This window comes from Pleurodeles waltl, chromosome 6 (assembly GCF_031143425.1).
Source record: "Pleurodeles waltl isolate 20211129_DDA chromosome 6, aPleWal1.hap1.20221129, whole genome shotgun sequence".
In the NCBI taxonomy this organism is placed as follows: Eukaryota; Metazoa; Chordata; class Amphibia; order Caudata; family Salamandridae; genus Pleurodeles; species Pleurodeles waltl.
This window is the reverse complement of record NC_090445.1, coordinates 977044198-977067799: the sequence shown is the minus strand read 5'-3', so window position 1 is coordinate 977067799 and position 23602 is coordinate 977044198. Positions and strand designations below refer to the sequence as shown.

The window sequence follows — 23602 nt, the reverse complement described above, 5'->3', positions numbered from 1 at the left end:
GCCGCGACAAGGCACCAACCGCTTTACAGTCCATTCACACAACTTTCATACATGACACACACAAGGCCATTCACACCGCCAGCCACGGGCCCAGCACATTACAACACTCACATCGACAGACAGCGCCACTCAAGGGCCCATCACTTACATACGCCCACATGCCTGATACAACAATCACACCAGCTGATGGGAGTGTGTGGACTGGTGTTTGGCTTGCAGTGTGTTGCAGTAGCCAACATCAAGTCAATATGTACAGTCTCAGCCAAGCCCCACTCCACACACAATGGCATCATATTTTTTTTTGTTTTTAACAGAGGAACCCCTAACTAAGTAGAAAGAATTACAAAACAACAAACACAAAAGCTCTAACTAACAACATGACAGAAATGCTAACCATGAAACTAAACACATGAAAATACAAAACAGACATGAGTTTACACTCATGGTTGTTCCCAGAAATTCTTCTGGGTGTGGTAATTCTTAAAACAAGCACCGACACACAGCCCAGGCTTTGAAGGACAATCTGGGCAGTACATTCGAGTCTCCCTCCGGATACCTCTTCGAAAACACACTCTACATTTCTTAGCTGGAAAGTCTTTTTTGGGTGTGGGAGGAATGTGCTCAGCAAAGTGGCGATCTTTCAATCTAGCCACATCCTCCACCACTGCTTCTCTAGGAACTCTGGCCTGTTCCACCACAATAAGGCTCTCTATCACTGACTCCTGAAATTTCACAAATGTCATCTTTGAGTCTGGAGACCTATCCCTAAACACAATAAAAGCATTGAAGGTTGCTAAGTGGAAGAGGTGAAGTGCTAACTTCTTATACCAAACATAAGACTTACGAATAGCAGTATAAGGTTCCAACCTCTGGTCAACTCTATCTACACCTCCCATGTGCTTATTATAATCTAAAATGCACACAGGTTTGCGCACTTCAGCAACCTGGCCCCAAACAGTCACAGGGGAAGTACTCTCATCATGGATGGTACTTAGCATGTAGACATCCCTCTTGTCTGAAAATTTCAAAGCTAGCAGCTCCTCGTTCCGCAAGGCACAGCACTGTCCCCTCTCAAGTTTTTTACAGACAAGCTCCCTTGGATAGCCTTTCCGGTTAGAACGGATTGTGCCACAAGCAACTGTGTCCACTCTAAACAATTCCTTGAACAACTGCACACCAGTGTAGAAGTTATCTACATACAAATGGTGACCTTTGTTGAACAGTCGTCTACCAAGATCCCACACTATTTTCTCAGTAACTCCAAAAGTGGGAGGACAACCAGGGGGGTCAATATTGGAATCCCTACCAGTGTACACACGGAAACTATACACATATCCTGTCCTACTTTCAGACAGCATATACAATTTAATTCCATATCGTGCCCTTTTGCTAGGAATGTACTGCCTAAAAACCAAACGACCCTTGAAGAGGACCAAAGACTCGTCCACACTTATCTCTTTGCCTGGAACATAGACCTCCGAAAACCGATCTACAAAATGATCAAGGACAGGCCTAATCTTAAAAAGACGGTCAGAATCTGGGTGATCTCGTGGCAAGGCTAATGCATTGTCAACAAAATGCAGCATCCTAAGAAGAAGCAAATACCGATTACGACTCATGGTAGCTGGAAATATAGCTGTTGCCATCAAGGGACTAGTAGACCAATAAGAAGCCAGTGACGGCTTCCTTATCAACCCCATCAAAAAAGTCAAACCCAAAAACTTTTTTAGCTCCTCCAAATTTGTGGGAATCCACTGGGCAGCTCTAGAGTGTGGCCTAAGTCTAGCAGCGTTGTCCCTCAAATGCTGCTCCGCATACAAATTAGTCTGCTCAACAATCTCTTCCAAAAACACATCATCCATGAATAACTCAAAGAAATTGATAGGCATAAAGTTCTCTGTATTGGCGTTACACCCCGGGAGACCAGTAAAGGCAGGCAACTCTGGCTGCTCCATGTTTGGGGCAACCCAGACATCAGGTCTTCTAACGGGAAACCTTTCAGCCCCAGGTTGCTGCACTATTGGCACATCAATGTCCTCCTCTAAAACAGAACCTTCATCTGCACTGAGTGTGGCTTCATCATCAGAAGATTCCCCTCCAACAGAAACATCACTGCCAGAATCTCTGACTTCCTCCTCTGCCTCAGATGCAGAGTCCGTCTCATAGTCATGATCAGACTGTGACTCAAAAAGCATACCAACCACCTGCTGAGCGGTCATCCTGCGGCTAGCCATGATCTCTCCTGCTAAAATTAACTGGACAAATTCACCACAAACAACCAGCACTGTGTAAGACAAGTAACAAAGTGTAGCTTTGTTAGTAAGAGTTACAAACTCAAAAACTATACCGCTCACTTGCCTGAAAAAGCTTGATTCACCAGCAACTACACAGCAATCACCAATGATATCCCACTAAAAAGAAAGAAAGAAAGGCAAATTAGAAATAAGACACAACAAATATCATTGTGCACAAACCTAAGGACAATTTCACACACAATCCTGCATTTAGTACACCCCCTACAAACATGTCATTCATGCATGGCAACAATACTCCTTTGGAGTAAATTGTTTTTACTTACCTAAAACATGCAACTGTGCAAACTGCAGGTCAACCACCGCCAAAACCGCAAGGAGCCACAGCAAATAAAGCAAAAGCTTTGAACTAGAACAAAAAGGAGGAATTTTTTTTTTATCACAAATGCAAAGACTTCTTCAGTTGACAAACACCCCACCATCAAACATTTTAGAAATTGGTGCCTAAGTGGATTCTGTCATAGGGGCAGATGGGCCTACTAAAAAAAATAGGCCTGTCTGCCCCAAGGAAGCCAGAAAATACCTTTAGTACTGTGTCCCCATGGAGAGCGACCCTTGCCAAAGGGGACAGCCCTCAAACAAAAAAAAACAAAAAAAACACACACAACACTATCCCTGGTGCCTAAGTGGCTTCTGCCCCCTTGGGGGCAGGTGGGCCTAAGAAAATAGGCCCATCTGCCCCCAGGGGGTGTAGAAATGGCCAACAGGTCAATGCCCCCCTTGGGGGGGCGCCCCGTGACCAAGGGGACGCCCCCCCACAAAAATAAACACATTAAAAAAAATCCCTGGCGTTCTAGTGGTTTCTGCCCCCCTTGGGGGCAGATCAGCCTAAAAATAATAGGCTGATCTGTCTCCAAGGGGTGCAGAAATGGCCTGGGTACATGTGCCCCCAAAGTGGGGGGCGACCCTTGCCCAAGCCCCCCCCATCCACTAACACACACACACACACACACTATCCCTGGTGTCTACGTGGCTTCTGCCCCCCTTGGGGGCAGGTGGGTCTAGAAAAATAGGCCCATCTGCCCCCAGGGGGGGCAGAAATGGCCAACAGGTCAATGCCCCCCTTGGGGGGGCGCCCCGTGCCCGAGGGGACGCCCCCCCACAAAAATAAACACATAAAAAAAAATCCCTGGCGTTCTAGTGGTTTCTGCCCCCCTTGGGGGCAGATCAGCCTAAAAATAATAGGCTGATCTGTCTCCAAGGGGTGCAGAAATGGCCTGGGTACATGTGCCCCCAAAGTGGGGGGCGACCCTTGCCCAAGCCCCCCCCCATCCACTAACACACACACACACACACTATCCCTGGTGTCTACGTGGCTTCTGCCCCCCTTGGGGGCAGGTGGGTCTAGAAAAATAGGCCCATCTGCCCCCAGGGGGGGCAGAAATGGCCAATAGGTCAATGCCCCCCTTGGGGGGGCGCCCCGTGCCCGAGGGGACGCCCCCCCACAAAAATAAACACATTAAAAAAAATCCCTGGCGTTCTAGTGGTTTCTGCCCCCCTTGGGGGCAGATCAGCCTAAAAATAATAGGCTGATCTGTCTCCAAGGGGTGCAGAAATGGCCTGGGTACATGTGCCCCCAAAGTGGGGGGCGACCCTTGCCCAAGCCCCCCCCCATCCACTAACACACACACACACACACACACACACACTATCCCTGGTGTCTACGTGGCTTCTGCCCCCCTTGGGGGCAGGTGGGTCTAGAAAAATAGGCCCATCTGCCCCCAGGGGGGGCAGAAATGGCCAACAGGTCAATGCCCCCCTTGGGGGGGCGCCCCGTGCCCAAGGGGACGCCCCCCCACAAAAATAAACACATAAAAAAAAAACCCTGGCGTTCTAGTGGTTTCTGCCCCCCTTGGGGGCAGATCAGCCTAAAAATAATAGGCTGATCTGTCTCCAAGGGGTGCAGAAATGGCCTGGGTACATGTGCCCCCAAAGTGGGGGGCGACCCTTGCCCAAGCCCCCCCCCCATCCACTAACACACACACACACACACACTATCCCTGGTGTCTACGTGGCTTCTGCCCCCCTTGGGGGCAGGTGGGTCTAGAAAAATAGGCCCATCTGCCCCCAGGGGGGGCAGAAATGGCCAACAGGTCAATGCCCCCCTTGGCGGGGCGCCCTGTGCCCGAGGGGACGCCCCCCCACAAAAATAAACACATAAAAAAAAATCCCTGGCGTTCTAGTGGTTTCTGCCCCCCTTGGGGGCAGATCAGCCTAAAAATAATAGGCTGATCTGTCTCCAAGGGGTGCAGAAATGGCCTGGGTACATGTGCCCCCAAAGTGGGGGGCGACCCTTGCCCAAGCCCCCCCCCCATCCACTAACACACACACACACACACTATCCCTGGTGTCTACGTGGCTTCTGCCCCCCTTGGGGGCAGGTGGGTCTAGAAAAATAGGCCCATCTGCCCCCAGGGGGGGCAGAAATGGCCAACAGGTCAATGCCCCCCTTGGGGGGGCGCCCCGTGCCCGAGGGGACGCCCCCCACAAAAATAAACACATAAAAAAAAATCCCTGGCGTTCTAGTGGTTTCTGCCCCCCTTGGGGGCAGATCAGCCTAAAAATAATAGGCTGATCTGTCTCCAAGGGGTGCAGAAATGGCCTGGGTACATGTGCCCCCAAAGTGGGGGGCGACCCTTGCCCAAGCCCCCCCCCATCCACTAACACACACACACACACACACTATCCCTGGTGTCTACGTGGCTTCTGCCCCCCTTGGGGGCAGGTGGGTCTAGAAAAATAGGCCCATCTGCCCCCAGGGGGGGCAGAAATGGCCAACAGGTCAATGCCCCCCTTGGGGGGGCGCCCCGTGCCCAAGGGGACGCCCCCCCACAAAAATAAACACATAAAAAAACATCCCTGGCGTTCTAGTGGTTTCTGCCCCCCTTGGGGCAGATCAACCTAAAAATAATAGGCTGATCTGCCCTCAAGGGGGGCAGAAATGGCCCTAAAAGACATGCCCCCCAAAGGGGAGCGACCCTTGCCCAAGGGGGCGCCCCCCCATCCACTACACACACAATCCCTGGTGCCTAAGTGGCTTCTGCCCCCCTTGGGGGCAGATGGACCTAAAAAAAATAGGCCGATCTGCCCCCAAGGGGGGCAGAAATGGCCAACAGTTCTCTGCCCCCTTGGGGGGGGCGCCCCTTGCCCAAGGGGGCACCCCCTCCCAACATACCTGCACAGAAAATATAATTCCCTGGTGATCCAGTGGTTTCTGCCCCCCTTGGGGGCAGATCCGCCTAAAAAGTAGGCCAATCTGCCCCCAAGGGGGGCAGAAATGGCCGTAACTAATTGCCCCCACAAGGGGAGCGACCCTTGCCCAAGGGGCCGCTCCCCGCCAGCAAGAAACACGAGCAAACAACAAACAAAAAAAAATCCCTGGTGTCTAGTGGGCATTCCTGCTGCACGATCGCAATGCGATCGGGCAGCAGGAATGCTCAAAGAGACACCGGGGGAAAGGAAAAGCCTTTCCTTTCCCCCGGTGCCTCTTTAGCCCAAACCCCCCACCCACCGGAAAGAGGAACTCACCTCTTTCCTCGTCGCCGCACAGGAAGCAAATGGCTTCCTGTGCGGCGAAATCCCCATAATGAAGTCAGCGCGCGATCGCGCGCTGACGTCATTATGGGGGGGTGGGGGGGTCGGGGGTGGAAGGGGAAGGGCTTCCCCTTCCATCCCTGACTTTGGGGGGGTGGGGGGAAGCACACAGAGGGAGCGAGAGCGCTCCCTCTGGGCTGTGTGCCGAGGACGTAGTGGTTACGTCCTCGGCACAGCAGCACTGTGCCGCGGGACGTAACCACTACGTCCGCGGCACAGAAGGGGTTAAGCATTCTCGTTGTTTTGATTACATCCTCACCTTGTTGACAGTTCATTAGTCGTGTTTGCCACCTAGTTTATATGTCCACATGGTCGGGGACTTCCCAATTTCAATTGATCCAGGCATCTAGTTGCAAAATGCAATAAAAGTTATGTTGATGTTTCCTCCATACTTCTTTCCATGTGCTACAGTACTTGTAACATTTGCATGTTTCTCTTGCGTTTTCCTTTTGCCATCTATTTATTTTGTATGCCCACTCTTTAGTGGCAGTATATCTGGCCTTTTGTTGCCTCCAGATAACCTCTAGGTAGCCTCAATCATTTGCATCTCGGCTCACTTGAAAGTGAACCTCTGTCGTACTTCATTCATTGCTGTTGTCTCCATGGGAATGTCACCTTCCTTTTGGTATGATTGAGAGTTTTCCTTCAATATCAGATCCCTCCCTTATAGATGAACATGTAGTTGTTTGTCTTGGTTCAATCCTTTTAGGTTAAAGTGTGAAGCATCAAGATGTAGAGTGACTCTTTCTGCTTCTGCTTTCTGCTTAAGTTTACACTTTCTATCACCACTGCTTTCAGTTTTCTCCACTTGATCAATGGTATAATATTTTACGGTTCCCAGTCACTTTTGTAACCTTGTTCCATGTGTTTGGCAACTGCGTTGCTCCGGTCGAATTAATTGCTGCTCTCACATGTTCAAAAATGTGTTTTCTGATCTCACAGATGGTATTACTGATGTACGTTAAGTCACCAGGATATCCTATTATGTAGACAACAGATTTACTCTTACAATTGATGTTGTGTCTGATTTTCCACTTCCTGCCTGTGGTACATTCTAGTGTGTTAATCACAATTGTGCAGGCCTTGCATTGTTTGTGACCTCTCTGCAGCCTTTGACACCGTATCCCACCACATGCTGATCAAAATACTCCACCACATCGGTATCCAAGGGGATGTGCTCAGATGGATCCTCACCAGAAGACCCCAAAAGATCTTCCTCCCATTTTTTAATTTCCAAACTCAAGAAGATCGCATGCTGTGTCCCGCAGGGCTCATCCCTCAGCCCCATGCTCTTCAGTGCCTAGATTACCCCGCTGGCCAAACGTCAGATCCCATGGTCTTAACATAATTTCCTATGCAGACAACACTCCACTCATCCTCTCACTTACCAAGGACCCCTCCACCACCAGAGCCAGCTTCCACAGAAATGACAAGCTTTGCTGATTGGATGAAGAACAACTGCCTGCTGCTGAACACAGACAAGATGGAAGTACTGATCTTTGGCAACTGCAGCAACACATGGAACGACTCCTGGTGGCCATCAGAAATAGGACCCACTCCCTCTGACCACGCCAGAAACCTCTGAATCATCATTGACAATAAGCTCACCATGAAATCACAGGTCAACACCGTCTCCTCCGCCGACTTCCTCACTTTGCGCATGCTTCGTAAGATCTTCAAGTGGCTACCTCTACAAGCGAGGCGGTCTGTGACACAGGCCCTCATCACAATCCAACTGGACCATGGCAACGCCCTCTACTTGGGAATCGCTGCGCACCTCCTATAGAGACTTCAGACCATACAGAACGCCGCAGCCAGACTCATCCTCTGCCTTACCCGACGAACCCATAGCACACCTGCAGGAAAGTACTCTTTCTTGGCATGGTTACCCCCATTTTTTTGCCTGTTGTCAGTATGTTTGACTGTGTCTACTGGGATCCTGCTAACTAGGACCTCAGTAGTTTTGCTCTCTCCTGTAAACTGCACCTTTTTTCTTCCCACAGTTGACGTACTGCTCCCCCCATGTAAGTCCCTAGTATATGATTCCTAGGTACCCAGGGCATTGGGGTTCCAGGGGGATCCCTATGGGCTGCAGAAATTATTCTGCCACCTTATACGGAGCCCATGCAAAGGGTTCTGCAGGCCTGCCATTGCAGCCTGTGTGAAACTGGTGCATGCACCCATTTTCACTACAGGTCACTGCACCAGGTCACTGTAAGTCACCCCTATGGTGGGCCCTCACAGCCCAGAGGTGAGGTGCGGGTTCCTATGTATGAGGGCACCCCTGCACTAGCAGAGGTGCCCCCGCAAACTCCAGACCCTTTCCTTTGGACTTTGTGAGTACAGGGACGCCATTGTACGTGTGTACTGAACATAATTCACTACCTATGTCCAGCTACATAATGGTAACTCCAAACCTGGGCATGATGGGTATCAAACATGTTGGAATCATACCCCAATACTGTTGCAAGTATTGTAAGTATGATTCCGTGCCCTCTGGGGGCTCCTTAGAAGACCCACAGCATTGCTACCACCAGTCTACAGGGGTTCCAGGCAGCCCAGCTGCTACCACCCCTCAGACAGATTTATGCCCTCCTGCAGCTTGGTCGTATCAAGCCCAGTAAGGCAGAAAAAGGATTTCCTTTGGGAGAGGGAGGTAACACCCTCTCGCTTTGGAAGTAGGTGGGACTGGCTTGGGAGGGGTAGCCTCCCCAAGCCACTGGTTTGCTTTAAAGGGCACATTTGGTGCCTTCGAGCATAAACCAGTCCACACCGGTTCAGGAACCTCCGTCCCTGCTCTGGCGTGAAACTGGGCAATGGAAAGGGGAGAGACCACACCCCTGTCCATCATAACCCCAGGGGTGGTGCCCAGAGGTCCTCCAGAGGGTCCCTGGGTTCTGCCATATTGTTTCCAAGATTGGCAGAGAACTCTTTGAGCATCTGAATGGCCAGGCTAGGCAGGTGATATCAGAGTCCCCTCTTGATAGGTGCTTTCCTGGTTAGGTGACCAATCCCCCTTTCAGGGTTATTTAGGGTCTCTCTTGGGTGGGTCCTCAGATTCGGTTTACAAGGCTCCAGCAGGATTCCTCTGCAACCTCCACTTAGACTTTGGGCTACTGGAACTGTGATTGAACCCTCCAGGAACTGACAGCGCTGCAAACAACGAAGAAGACTCTTCTGTAACTTTGTTTCCACGTCTCCTGCCAGCTTTGCAATATTTCCCCGGCTATGCATCCCCATAAGACAGCAACTCTTCAGCCTGCACAAGAAGAAGGAATCTCTCTTGGAGCAAAGGAGTCACTCCCCTGCAACCGCAGGCACCTACAGCAAGCGAAGACCTGCTGCGAGAATCTCCCCTCATCTTGAGCTGTGTGGATCCTGTGTCACGGGTGATGATCCGCAGTAGTCCTCTTGGCCCTCTCTGCCAGCTGTCCACCTTTGGTAGAGGTAAGCTTTTGCCTTCTCATGCAGGAGAGTACCCCCATGCACCGTGCTTCTTGCAGCTGCCAAGGCTTGTTTGCATCTTCTCCAAGGGATCTTTAGGCAATGTGTAACTCCAGCCCCCATTCCAGCAAAGCACAGCCTCCTGCGTGGTTCTCAGGCGGCAAGGGAACCTCTTTCGTAGTGTTGTGTGGGCTCCGCCTGCAACTTCTGTGTCCCTGTCCTGTGGGACCCCTGCGGGCGCTGCCTCTGCTACTGTGAACACTGTGACGCTGAGGGTCCCCTGTGACTCACCCTCCTAGGTTGAGTCCTCCTGGGCCTTCCTGGTCCGCAGCAGCACCGCTTTTCCACTAACCACGAGCTTGCCTTTTCCAAGACCTGTTGGTGGTATTCTTACACTGACACCAGTCTGCAATCTTCACTCCAACGAGGGACATCATCTGCATTCATCAGGAACTCATCTCCAACTCCAGGGCTGCAGTGCGGACCTGTTCTTCATCACCGTCGACCAACTCCTGCAAGTACAGCTGGGTGGGTAGTAGCTCCTAATCCTCCTGGACTCTACTGTGACTCTTGGGCTTGGTCCCCTCTCTCCACAGGTCTTCTTTCGTCAGGAATCCACCGCTGGTTTTCTTGCAGTATTGTCTGGGTGTCTTCTTTTTCTTCTTTTTCTCCTTTTGTGTGGTTTGGGGAAATTCCAGTGATTTGCTCCTTCTTTCCTGGTCGCTGGGGAGGTACTGCGTTACTTACCGCAGTGGTTTTCTAGTATTCCCCTCTACACACTTCACTTACCTAGGTGGGGGTCCTGTGTTCGCATTCCATTTTTTTTTTTAGTATATGGTTTGTGCTCCCCCTAGGGTCACTATTGGTTATTGCTATTTGCAATATTTTCTAAACTTTTGTATGCCTATTTCTGATTGCTAGTGAATATATTTGGTGTTTTACTTACCTCCTTTTGGAGGGTTGGCCTGCTAGCAATTTTTGGTATTGTGTTACAAAAATAAAGTACCTTTATTTTCGTACAACTGAATGTTTTCTTTCATGTGTGTTAGTGCTATGTGACTACCAGCCTCCCCACACACCTCCGGCTCATCACCTCACTTCTGGAATTCCAAAGGGCCCTCAAGACCTGGCTGTTCGAGTGTTCGAATAAGCCTCCTGGACCTGCAAGTGGCTGGGTACCCTAACGGGTGATTAGCCACACTTTATAAATCCTGATTGATTGATATACATATATATCTCCATAGGTGCATTTGCTATCCCCTTGGGGGGAGTGGGGGGGTCGAATTTCACTCCTGAGCCTCTTCCCTGATGCTCCATACTTTTGCAGTCTAAATCTACAAGTAAAACAGATGTATGCCCCATCAGATGTCAGTCTCTTCTCATATCTAGCACACATCATTTAGTGATCCATACGGTGTGCTCAGATTTGCCACTTACCACTTAGTTGGTATAATCTGCATATATCTACTACTTAAGTACAAAAAATTCCTCTGTGTCCCAGAATCACAGTGTGATGGAGACAGGTAAACACAATTTCTGCCAACCTTTCTACAAATAACATCTCAGGTTGTAATTTTTTTTGTTACTTAAATTCGATAGCTTGAAAAGGTATAAAAATAAAGCTTCATTTCTGGGTCACAAAATGTCTGTCTTTGGCTTTTATACATTGAATAGGGCCAGAATAATATTATATTGGTTACACTGTAAATAAATTTGTGCCGCAAAGTTTAGTTTATAGTTTAGTTTATAGATTTGTAGAGCGCATGGCTACCCGGGGGCATCCCAGCGCTAAAGTACACCACGAATGTCAGAAGAGCCAGGGGAAGCAGATTAACTGGGAAAAAGAATGGTTTTCAACTTCCTCCTAAAGAGAAGTTCAGAGGATTCCTGACGGCATTCAAAGAGCAGGGCATTCCAGAGCCGAGCAGCCCTGATGGAGAACGAATTACCTCCCCATGATCTCTTGACCGAAGGGATATAAACCTGTCGAGAAGAACGAGATCTAAGAGGTTTAAGGGGCGAGTAAAGAAAGATCCGTTTTTTAAGGGAAAGGGAACCCTTTTTGTGTAAGGCTCTGTGAACAAGACACAGAGCTTTAAACTGAATGCGCTGCTTAATCGGGAGCCAATGAAGAGCTGCAAGTGCTGATTTAGCGGACAGATGCATTGGGGTATTCATGAGAAGTCTAGCTGCCGCGTTCTGCGTAACCTGCAGCCTCTTTATTACATAATCTGGAGAACTAAGATATAGAGAGTTCCCGTAGTCCAGGCGGGAGAGAACTAGGGCTTGTACAAGAATTCTTCTGGCAGCGAATGGCAGAAGTCCAAGAATCTTCCTGACACTTCTAATTAAGCCGAAGCAGATCGAGGAGATTCTTTTAGCTTGTGGCTCCATAGTTAAGCATGGGTCAAGCAGAAAGCAGAGGCTTTTTACTTGTGTTATTGGAGGAGGCAGGCTGTTAAAAGCCTCAGAGTACATAGCCAGAGGGGCGGTAGGGGCGCCATTACCTATAATCATTACCTCTGATTTGCTGTCATTAAATTTCAGTTTCGACAGGGTCATCCAGTCCCCAATATCTTTCATGCAGTCGGCCAGGTTGGCAGAGGGGGAGTCCCTACTACTAGAGAGGGAAACCACCAATTGCGTGTAATCAGCATAAGTGACCATAGAAAGGTTATAAGGAGCGACTACTGTGGCCAAGGATGACAGATAGATGTTAAACAAGGTGGGGCTTAAAGATGAACCCTGCGGGACTCCACAAGATAGAGACCTGACGTCAGACAAAAAAGAGCGATCCAAGACTTGAAAGGATCTTCCCGTGAGGAGGGAGGAGAGCCAGGCAAGGGCTGGACCTCCTAACCCTATCTTGGAAAGTCTATCAAGGAGAAGAGTATGATCGACAGTGTCAAATGCTGCACTAAGATCAAGGAGGATAATAGCAGCATGACCACCTTGATCTAGAAGTTGCCAAGCAGATTCAGTTACAGTAAGGAGTGCCGATTCTGTACTATGATGGGTTCTGAAACCCATTTGAGAAGGGCAGTGACTGTTTCATTTCTGAGGATTGAACACCCACCTAGATACATATTGTTGGGTCCAAGAGTTTCTTGTAGCTTGTTGGTATATGCAATTATGTAGAGCCTTGATTTCTGCACACAAAAAAAAGTAAGCCGACAGTGCAGGTCTAAATGGAAGACCTATAGTGGACCTATCTTTTAATGAGAATGTACCATTTTAAAGAAGAGGAAAGGTTGAGCTATAAAAAGAATTGAGGCAAACCTTGATTGTATAATCATTTTCTGTACAGTATTACCATTCTGTGTGTCTTGCAATCTTGGTATTTCACTTCTCTTCCTTTGGCCTTGTTTAAAAAATTACATCTATGCTTTGATTTGCCTCTTAAATTTAAGGTGATGTGTGTGGACTACGTGATTTAGTTATTTTGTCGTGGAAGTGTCAATTAACTGAACATTTAACTGAACATTTCAGTGCCCTTACGAAGAGAGCATGCTATACTTTTCATAATTTCTTCTTTCTTGTTTTATTTTGTGCTACCTGGCTGAGTGTCTGTATGTCTTTTTCAGATATGAATAAAATGGTTTCATTAAAAACATATGAGTACACCTCGGCGACCACATTTATAAATGTAGGGCAGAAAAATTTAATTAAGCCTCAAACTTATTTTTTCTGGTGTCCACAATCAGTTTTTATGCAATATCCCACGCTAGAACACATTTATGAGTAATCTTGTAGAATGCTGTAATAAGTGAATTTCCAGTGTTGGAAAGGAGAGTGTAAACCCCCTGTTTCATGGCAGCACAAAGGAATGATCTTCCTCTGTTTATATTTTTTGTCTAATGAAAAATAAATAAAACACATGGACTTTTGCACATTATACAATGCATACTAAAATGGATTGATCGCTAACTTTCAAAACCAGGGTGGATAAGGAGTATGCCTGAAAATGTGTGATTTGTGTAAATTAACTTTCATCCTTTTAATGCATTTTGTTAATCAACAACCCTGCAAACTTATTTGCCAATCATAGTTGAAGCTCCGGTCTGCATAGATGTGCGCATTCTTATATGGATAGAGGCTTGTTCACTGCAATCTGTAAGTATTCTGAAATGGCTCAATGAGATAGTCATTGTATCTTTAAACTTGACTTGCAGATACAGGATCATCTGTTGCTGACCGTGAGGCAAGCCTTGAGTTAATAAAGCTGGATATATCCCGGACGTTCCCATCCCTCTTTATTTTTCAGAAGGTGAGGATCACAACCTTACATTTAAAAACCTGTTTGCCCAAGATAGGTCAATAATTAACTGCTTTTTAATCTCAGGTGCCACGTGTTCATCCTGTCAGAAGCCCATCAGTGGTCAGTCCAACCATAAGTATATGTTGGTCTATTGTAATACACCTAATAGCAGTTTATTTCAGAAAGACATTGTAAGACTCCAGGGAGCATAAAATATGGCAGTAATACTGTAAATATCACAGGGATTACAAGGCAACATCCTAATTCATCTACAAGAAGATACTTACGGGGGCGTAGCAAAGATGGTGAACAAGTTAGTCGCACTTTATGGAGCTCCTCGGCCCCGTAATACACTATCCTGACTTCATACAGACGGGCTCCGCCTCCTGAAACGAGAGTGGTGATCTCCCTGCCTTCTGGACCAACGGATGAGGACTGAACTCCCAACCAGAGGCCATGGGGACACGACCTATGAAGGAGGTGGTCAGGAGCGGCGGGCAGTTAGCGTGGAGGACCAGGCCGCAATCCCAATAACATTGGTGTCCTGCCCATCTGATAGAGATTTCTAGTCTAGAGACAAACTAGAAAAGAACTGACCTCAGCCTGCTGGGATGGCGCCTATATATGACCGCGACACCATCACGGCGACCACAACGCCCGCAGAGTCGACCAACATCACCTGATGGCGCACAGGGGTACTGCTCGAAGAAAAATCTCTGGATCCAGTCTGATGCCTGGGGGAAATTCTAAGGTAAGGAATCTGCAACTAGAATATGTCTCTCCCAGATATATTGTTACCAAAAGTAATTAACTTGTACGTCAGTGCAAAAGGCACCATCTCACAGAAGACTGGCTCCATGCTGCTGGAGTGTGGCCCCTGATGCTGTGAAACAGAAAACCCAGCACCACTGACTGCAGAGATTGAGCGCGGTTGTCCGACCCCAGTGGAGAGACAGTAAGAAATAGTCCTGCTGCCGGCGTTCCCTCCACCCACCCCCAACAAAAACTGCAATGCGCCAGTTGGCGGCAGCCCAATTAGGCCACTAACATAATGCTTTACTCCAGGGTGGCCTTCTTTTGAGACAGTGCCTGTCCGCACAGAGATCCCCGGGGAGGTGCATTGTGTGGCACGGAGGCCAACTTCCACATTCCTCCCTAAATTGGTTCCAAAATTGAGCACTAAAGCTGCAACCCACGGAGGGGGGCTCACCCACTTTCCCCTCATGCTCACCTCACTAGTGTGGGAGACACCAAGAGACAGTTGGACGGTCATTGGAGACATTGTGTTACATCCTGTTGCTAGACCTCGCACACTCCCCAGCACATCGGGAGAGTAACTGGCCTAACTGAGGTAATAGTGATCCAAGGCCCAGTAACTAGCTTCACTGGAAAATCGCGTGTGGCGGGGACATCGGAAAAACGTTCACCACTATACTGCTGTAAATAAGGGAGACCTTGCACCTTGGGAGCTGCGGGTTAGGAAAAAGGGATGCCCCATCCCCCACCTCGCCCAGTTGTCACCCAACTGTTTAACTACAGAGACGACAGAGACCACGCACTACAGGTAACGCGAGCAAAGGGCTCGTGGACGGTGAACAATGCTCATGTCAACATTTTCCCCGATTACACTGTGGAGGTACAAGGCTGGCTGTCCTCATACCTTCCATTGAAGAGGCGCTTATGCGAACATAACGTCCAATATGCACTTCATTTTTCCACATTTAGAATCATACAGGGTAACAAAAACCACCTTTTGTACCACACCACAGGAGGCCTGGGGCTGTATAGATAGAAAAGGGATAACTACCAAACCACGCAAACTGGCTGTTACCCCAGGAAGATGAACGTAGCAGGTATACCGCAAGCCCCGCAGAGCACAACCTCATTTGGGGCACATGAAAGAACAGGCTGTGTTGGAGAGGACTCAAACGGTAGCCGAACTGAAAATTAGACAGCAGACTCCCTTTCCCATGGGATCAGCGCTCACCAGATCTGAAGATGAACTGTCAAACATCCAGCACACACTGGTAGAGTCATTGCTCAGGGGAGGCCCAGATGTTATCCCCCAAACGGCAGAGGAAGGGATGTGAAAGTAGGTCCTCATTTCTTGTTACACCCAATTCTAAATCATGACTTTGTTATGACCGGCACCGCTCGAAGGCGGACAGCACCAGAAGAAGCTCTGGGCTGGGGGCTGCGCGGCTCTGAAACAAGATACATAGAACAACGCATTAAACATAAACCCCCACACATCGACTTGATACTGCTATTGATTGATTCAAACTTTGGAGAGTTTTCTTATTTCTTTGGTAGCATTTTATTGCTGTTGATTAGATGCCTGGCCAGGGCTGGTATGTTGGAATATTGTTATTCACTTGACCCTGTTAGTCGATGATGATTTCATGTTCATTATTCATGTTATGGCGCACGCACTGATAGAACAGGAAGAGGTAGGGAAGGAGCAGAAGAAAGGGGACACAAAGTGCAACACCAGATACTGCCAGATACCATGATTGCATCAAGAATCTAGCACAGTGGGCACAATATTTGCTGATGATATGGAATGTGAGAGGGCTAGCTAGCTATGTGAAGCGATACCAGGTTACCAGTACCTACGCAGGTGGTGCGTACAAGTGGCACTTCTACAGGAGATGTATTTGACCGCACCAGATCTAGAAGGAATGCAGACAGTGAAAGGGCACACTAGTGAGTGCTACCTATTCCAGGTATTCACGGGGCATGCTTATCTGGATCTGCCGGGGACCCCATTAGAGGTGGCACACACTAGGCTGGATACTAAAGGGAGGTACTTAATATTGGAGGGGATCTTAGCTGGACGCCCTATTGCTTTTATATCTCTGTATCCCCCCAACACTAGTCAGGCAAACTTTCTACCCACCCTTACCCCGGCCCTGCTACACCTCGCTGGGGCACCTTATTTCTAGGGGGAGGATTATAACCATGTACCCAACTTAACCTTGGACCACTTCCGGTTCCCGGAGCACACATGCCTGTATGGCCATACCCCCACCCCAAATAAATGGGGACAAAGTTGTTCTGCCCACCAGTGGGCCTGGTTCTGCCCCCACCCCAACTGAAGGGGGTAACATTCTTTCAGCTCTCCCCCCGCACACTAAAACATCTTTTCCCATGGTAAGCAAGAGGACATTTGATTATTTTGGGTTTTGATTTTACATTTGGGCCATGAGAGCTTGGCTAACTCTCAAAATCGTCCCACTTGGAACGGTGAGGGCTGCACTTTTTTGACTTTGGGACTCTGCCATGTAGAAAAATCCAGAAGACCTAGACACATCTGAAAACTAATCATCTGGATGATTTCAGGGTGGTGTGCTTCACATGCACCCTGCACCATTTTCTTACCCACAATGCCCTGCAACCCTCCAACTTTGCTGGAAATCACACATTTTCCCACATTTTTGTGATGGAGCCTTCCAGAATCTGCAGGAATCCACAAAATTCCTACCACCCAGCATTGTCTCATCTACACCGATTAAAATTCTGCTGCACTTGTCAGCCTAAAAATGTTTTTTTCTTCAAACTGCCCTTTTGGACCTGCTTTGGTTCCCCCTCAATTTCGACATGTTTTTGGCTCTTCCCTATCAGAGGCACTTGGCCCACCTACACAAGTGAAGTACAGTTTTTACCGGGAGACTGAGGGGAATGTTGGGTAGTTGGAAATTTGTCCTGGTGCAGTGATCCCACACAGATATATGGGGGAAAATGTGATTTTTTTTGTATTTTATTTTTTTGCTATATTTGAGGTTTGCTGAAGATTCTGAGTAAGAAAACATTGGGGGATCCACGCAAGTCACACCTCCCTGGACTCCCTCGGGTTTCTAGTTTTCAGAAATATCTGAGTTTGGTAGGTTTCCCTAGATGGCTCCTTTCGCGGGCACTAGGCCTACCCACACAAGTGAGGTACCATTTTTATCGGGAGACTTGGGGGAGCGCAGGCTGGAAGGAAATTTGTAGCTCCTGTCAGATCCAGAACTTTCTGTCACCGAACTGTGAGGAAAAAGTGTTGTTTTTTGGGCAAATTTTGAGGTTTGCAAAAGATTCTGGGTAACATAACCTGGCGATAGCCCCACAAGTCACCCCATCCTGGATTCCCCTAGGTGTCTAGTTTCACAAATGGGCAGGTTTGGTAGGATTCCCTAGGTGCTGGCTGAGCCAGAGGCCAAAATCTACAGCTAGGCCCTTTGCAAAAAAACACATCAGATTTCAATGTAAAAATGTGATGTGTCCATGTTGCGTTTCCTGTCGCAAGCATTAGGCCTACCCACGCAAGTGAGGTACCATTTTTATTTGGAGACTTGGGGGAAACGCAGAATAGCAAAACAAGTGTTATTTCCCCTTGTCTTTCTCTACATTTTTTCCTTCCAAATGTAAGACAGTGTGTAAAAAAGACGTCTATTTGCGAAATGCCCTGTAATTCACATGCTAGGATGGGTGCCTCGGAATTCAGAGATGTGCAAATAACTACTGCTTCTCAACACCTTATCTTGTGCCCATTTTGGAAATAGAAAGGTTTTCTTGATATCTATGTTTCACTCTTTATATTTCAGCAACTGAATTGTTCTATACCCAGTATAGAATGAAAACCCACTGCAAGGTGCAGCTCATTTATTTGCTCTGAGTACCTAGGGTTCTTGATGAACCTACAAGCCCTATATATCACCGCAACCAGCAGAGTCCAGCAGAAGTAATTGTATATTGCTTTAAAAATCTGACATTGTAGGAAAAAGTTAGAGTATAACGTTGAGAAAAATGGCTGTTTTTTTTTCACCTCAATTTCAATATTTTTTTATTTCAGCCATTTTTTTCTGTAGGAAAACCTTGTAGGATCTACACAAATTACCCCTTGCTGAATTCAGAATTTCGTCTACTTTTCGGAAATGTCCAGCATTGGTTTCACACCCATTTCTGTCACTACCTGGAAGGAGGCTGAAAGCACAAAAAATAGTGAAAATGGGCTTTGTCCCAGTAAAATGCCAAAATGTGTTGAAAAATTGGGTGTTCTGATTCAAGTCTGCCTGTACCTGAAAGCTGCGAAGCTGGTGATTTTAGCACCGCAAACCCTTTGTTGATGCCATTTTCAGGGGGGAAAAACACAAGCCTTCTTCTGCAGCCCTTTATCCCAATGTTCTTGAAAAAAAACAACAAAAAAAACAAATGTTTCGCTGTATTTTGCCTAATTTCTTGGTCTCCTTCGGGGGAACCCACAAAGTCTGGGTACCTCTAGAATCCCTAGGATGTTGGGGAAAAAAAGGATGCACATTTGGCGTGGGTAACTTATGTGGACAAAAAGTTATGAGGGCCTAAGCACAAACTGCCCCAAATAGCCAAAAAAAGGCCTGACACCTGAGGGGAAAAGGCCTGGCAGCGAAGGGGTTAATACGATCGAAACAAATCAGACCACATTACTTGGTGATGTACAGTCGATAAATATTTTCCGAAACAGAATTTCCCCTTTCTAGCGTTTGTGAGCTCCATAGTTTTATCAGTAAAACTGCATGCCATGAATCAAGAGACAAGGGAAGGGTCATGTGTACCTTTTGTGTGGGCTAGATTTTTGTTTTATAGGGTGCAAATATTTAGTCTGTTAACTCAAACATAAGAGTTTTTGCACAGCAGTAGTACTGAACTCATAATTGAAGGTGCTGTCATTTAATAATGCAGACAAAGCAGTGAAATAAAGTATTTTTGTAGGATCACTAGCGCATTACAGCTAGGTCGAGTAGATTATTCAAGTCACTAGAGCTGCAGGTCTAGTAACATTTTTAAGGTTGTTCGAGGCACGGAGTGCTATTGCACAACAGACTAAGGGCCCTTATGAGGTAATGTCAACTTGGGACAATTTTCCTCCCTCATTATCACGGCCTTCCATCTTAAGTTCACAGGATAAACTTTATTTCACGGCCTGGAGACCCACTGCAGTGCTGCATGCAAACTCACGTTCAATGGAGAGTCTCAAAGATAATCATGTGAGTTTTTTCTCAGAAGTATGGCAGTGGAGCACAGGCCCTTCCAGCTATATGGCAACTGGGACGTATGCTAAAGTACCACATACCCAGTAGGTATCCATCAATGCTGCAAGGCCCTTCTATAGGGACGTCATTTCTATTATCTGTTTGGAGTTCCTATTCATTCCTACTGTGTCCCATTTCCTCTAAAACACACTGAGTATTCTTTGGAAGGCACAATGTGTGGAAAGAGGAACTGGATCCAAAAAGGTGTATAAGAATACCTATAAATGAGGGGGGGTGGCAGAGGCGTCAAGATGGTGATCGCACTTTAGAATTGCTCCCGACCCCTCCTTTATCCTCCTTAATCCAAGCCTTACTCACCTGCATCTCACAACGGCATATCATGCACTTAACAGCCAAGAACACCTGTGGTGCCTCTACGGGCTGTAAGGGGAGAGGAGGCTGCAGAAAAATGTTTTCTCCACGGACTGCTTATATACTTCTCAAGATGGCAGCCCCCTTCAGAGCGAATTTTCACATAGTCTTGCTCCACGGAGGGGTGTGGTGCAGCGCCGCTAGTGTAGGTGCTCAGGGACCTGGGGAAGAGATTTTAACTGGGGGGAATGCATGGGAAAGACCCTCACCCTCAAACACTCGCTACTGCCTCCCCGGTCTCCAACACACCAAAGCGTGCGAAGCACTGTGCTCCCTGAAACGACAGTGAGGTGATCCTGTTTCGCGCATCTAGAGTGCTCTGGTATTGGGAGTGGCCCACCTGCATTTGGGCAGCTCTGGCATACTGAAGGTGATTCCCAGCCAGCGGCGTGCTTGAGGAGATGAGGGAGCTGGCTGGTTGTGCTGCACGGCCTCGCAGTTCCCGAGGTGGTTGCAATCTGCCATCCACAGCAACGCAAATACAGGAATAACAAGGAGGAGGGGCTCTAGTCTACCCTTCACCTGCAACCCGCTCCTCGTTTTGCTAAAAGACTGGCTACTGGGTCCAGCACTCAGAATGGAGGACCCTAGAGATGAGATGAGGGTCTGAGGTCAACTACTTGGCCAAGCAGGAACTGTGTTCCAGAAAGCCCTGAAACTCCCATACATTGCTGGTGGGGATGCTGGTGTGCCCAGAAGGGCAACCCCACAGCAGGCCTTCTCGGGGAAGCGAGGAGTGCTGGGGGCCTCCCTGTCGTCTGCTCTGCTGCCATACTTACTATATACTGATTGGTGTTGTCTGGGACACCCCTAATCTTGTCTCTGTTTGCTCCTTATGTTCTCCTGGGGGGACACATCCTCACACCTTACTATTCTTCACCCTCCCGCTCTAACGTGCTGGGACCATTGTCTGAGACAGAGAAGGTGCACAGTAGGTCTTAAGGCATGGAACTGCTGCCTCGCAGTGAGGGTGCCACATCCCCCGCTGACTCCTGAGGATGCACATCAGACTCCTTAACTTCGGTGCCGATTTGCTGACTAACCCTGGAAGCACCAGAGAGGTACCACTGGCAGATAATTTCCCCTTGTGGGGGTTCAGCTCATTTTTCCACTGGAGACATGACCCACAATGGGTAAAGATAAGGCAACCCACTAAGCGACATCACAAACACGCATGGACCAATTTACTACAGGATCAACATCAGCCCCAACCGGGGAGTTACTACCGTGTGCCGAAAATCTGCCTTCTGGAAATCTGGCCACTATTCTCCAGGCAATACAATAGTCTCAGGTGGCAGTGGAGACAAAAATTGTGGAGGTTAGGCTTGACGTGGCGCTGTTACGCCAAGGTCTCCGCAATCCGACAACCACAATAACTGAAGCTGAGAATAGAGTTTCAAGTGTGGAAAATGAAGTGCAAACTCTTAAGTCTCAAGTTTCCAAACTCCTGGTACGCACCTCAGAACTACACCGTAGAGCCTAGGACACCGAAAATCATTCTCGGCGCAACAATGTAAGAATGTAAGAAAAATTGGCATCCCCAAAACTATGGAACCCAAATCGATGGTCACATTCCTTGAAAACTGGTTTAAGACATGGATGCCAGCCGATCCAACTCTTCCCATGGTTCGCTATTGAGTCGGCTCACCACGACCTGACGGCTAAACGTGCACCCAGTTCATCACTAAGACCAGTGATACTCCGGTTCTTCAATTACCAGGACAGGGATTTGGTCCTACAGGAGGCCCACTCTCAAGGAGAACTATGCTGCAGAGACGCTAAAGTTCTTTTGTTCCAGGATTACACCAGGGGAGGTGCAGCAACAACGCAGATTGTGCACGGAGGTGAAACAGAAACTGAGGACGATGGAGGTGCCATACCGCTTCTCTTCCCGGTCTGTCTCAGAGTGATCTATGCTAATAAAACACATTTTATTGACACCACTGTGGCAGCCTGGACCTGGCTCACAGAGGAACAACCTCCTCCGATCACAGCTCCCATGGAGGCTATGAGGTGGCAGGAATGGATAATCAATCAGTGTGTCCCAGGACCCAAAGGAAGTGTACTCGCTCTCAGCGGAGGAAGTCACACCACCTCTCTGGGTCGGGGTCCCCTTTGCCTCAATCCCATGGTGGCGTCTCCTGCCCCATGCTTACTAAAGAGATTGCAGGGATCGATATTCGGTGATGTGCTCCAGGGACGCCGCCGGAAGGGTCTCCTCCTGACCGGGTAGAACCCCTTATGAAACAGACTTTCCCCAGAGTCCGATGCTGTGATATCTCTCGACGAACATTTCTAGAGATCTGGTGAGTAATTACTAGACTGTTAGCTTGCTTTTGGCATGTCTTTTCCACACTGAGTTATGGCTATTCATAATCCTACTTAATGGAGGGGTCTGCCACTGCTCAATAGTTTGGAGGTATGATTTTTAGAAATAGATGCTTTATACGGCTGACAGATGCATATTGGGGGGGGGGAGTATGGGGTGGAGTGGGAGTTTGGTATGCGAGCATGTTGTTTGATATGGTTCAGTTGTTGTTTTGTATTGCAGTTTGGGCTTTTTATCCCCTTTCCTCAGTGCTTCTCAAACCTAAGCATATGCCTCCACAGACAAGGCCCTATCATGGATGCACACATCATACTCCTAAATCCACTGACCCAGCTCTGGGGCGGAGGTGGGTGGGGGGGTGGTAAGACCTCCTATGGCGCATCATCACCACCCTGTTGTTCTGTTGCTCTAGGAGACCCACCTTCTCGGAGATCACTGTCCCTTCCTGGTTCACAAAGGATTTGATGGAGTCTACCATGCTGGCTTTGCCTGGGGATCAATGGGGGTAGCCGTACTCTTACATCGTTCCTTCCGTATAGTAGTCACACATCTGGTGTGGTGTTAGGTAATGGTCAAAGGAGGAAGCATCCTAAGGGCGAATAATGCCAGAGGCAAATAATAAAGCCAATTTCTGTTCAGTGTTACTGATATCTTCCTTATTTTATCTTTTAGGGCACCATTCAGATGTTCCAATGTCCCATTACTTTGGGGGTGATAGAGACAAAGGTCTACTGTATTCCCAGCATTTGGGTAATGCATTCAGAGATCTTATTAACAAAGTGTGTGGCATTGTCCAAGCGGCTGAACTTGAGAATGCCCCATCTTCTTACTACTTTTTTTAGAACTAATTTAGCCTTGCTTTTTGCATCTGCAGCCTTGCATGGGCCTACTTCTATCCACCCAGGGAAAAGACAGACTACCACTAACATGTACCTCATGGTTTTGCATCTGTTGACCATATCTACAAAGTCATTGTCTAATTCTTGGAAAGGGCCTACTGGCCTAGGTATGGATGACGGTGGTAATGCTGGTGGTCTGGATGAACTGCATTGTTTACATATAAGACATTGAAGTATAAACGATCAATTAGTTTTGAAAGGTCTGGATCAAACCAGTCTGCTGGTATGGTGTCTAACAATGTCTTTTTAGGCACATGTGTTGTTAAGTGCAATTGTGTTAATGCTAATTGGAACAGTCCCTGGGGCATCACTAGTTTGCCCGTATCTATATGTCTATACAGAAA

At 47.9% G+C, this 23602-nt stretch overlaps 1 protein-coding gene across 3 annotated transcripts in view; it reads left to right on the top strand.

Moving 5' to 3' along the window:
- Window positions 1–23602, top strand: part of TBC1D12 (TBC1 domain family member 12) — a 407968-nt gene that overhangs the window by 295712 nt on the left and 88654 nt on the right. For all 3 annotated transcript variants that reach the window (XM_069239854.1, XM_069239853.1, XM_069239852.1), the window contains one exon: window positions 13523–13617. In XM_069239854.1, the coding sequence (XP_069095955.1) occupies window positions 13523–13617 (95 nt within the window). The remainder of the gene's footprint in view (window positions 1–13522; window positions 13618–23602) is intronic.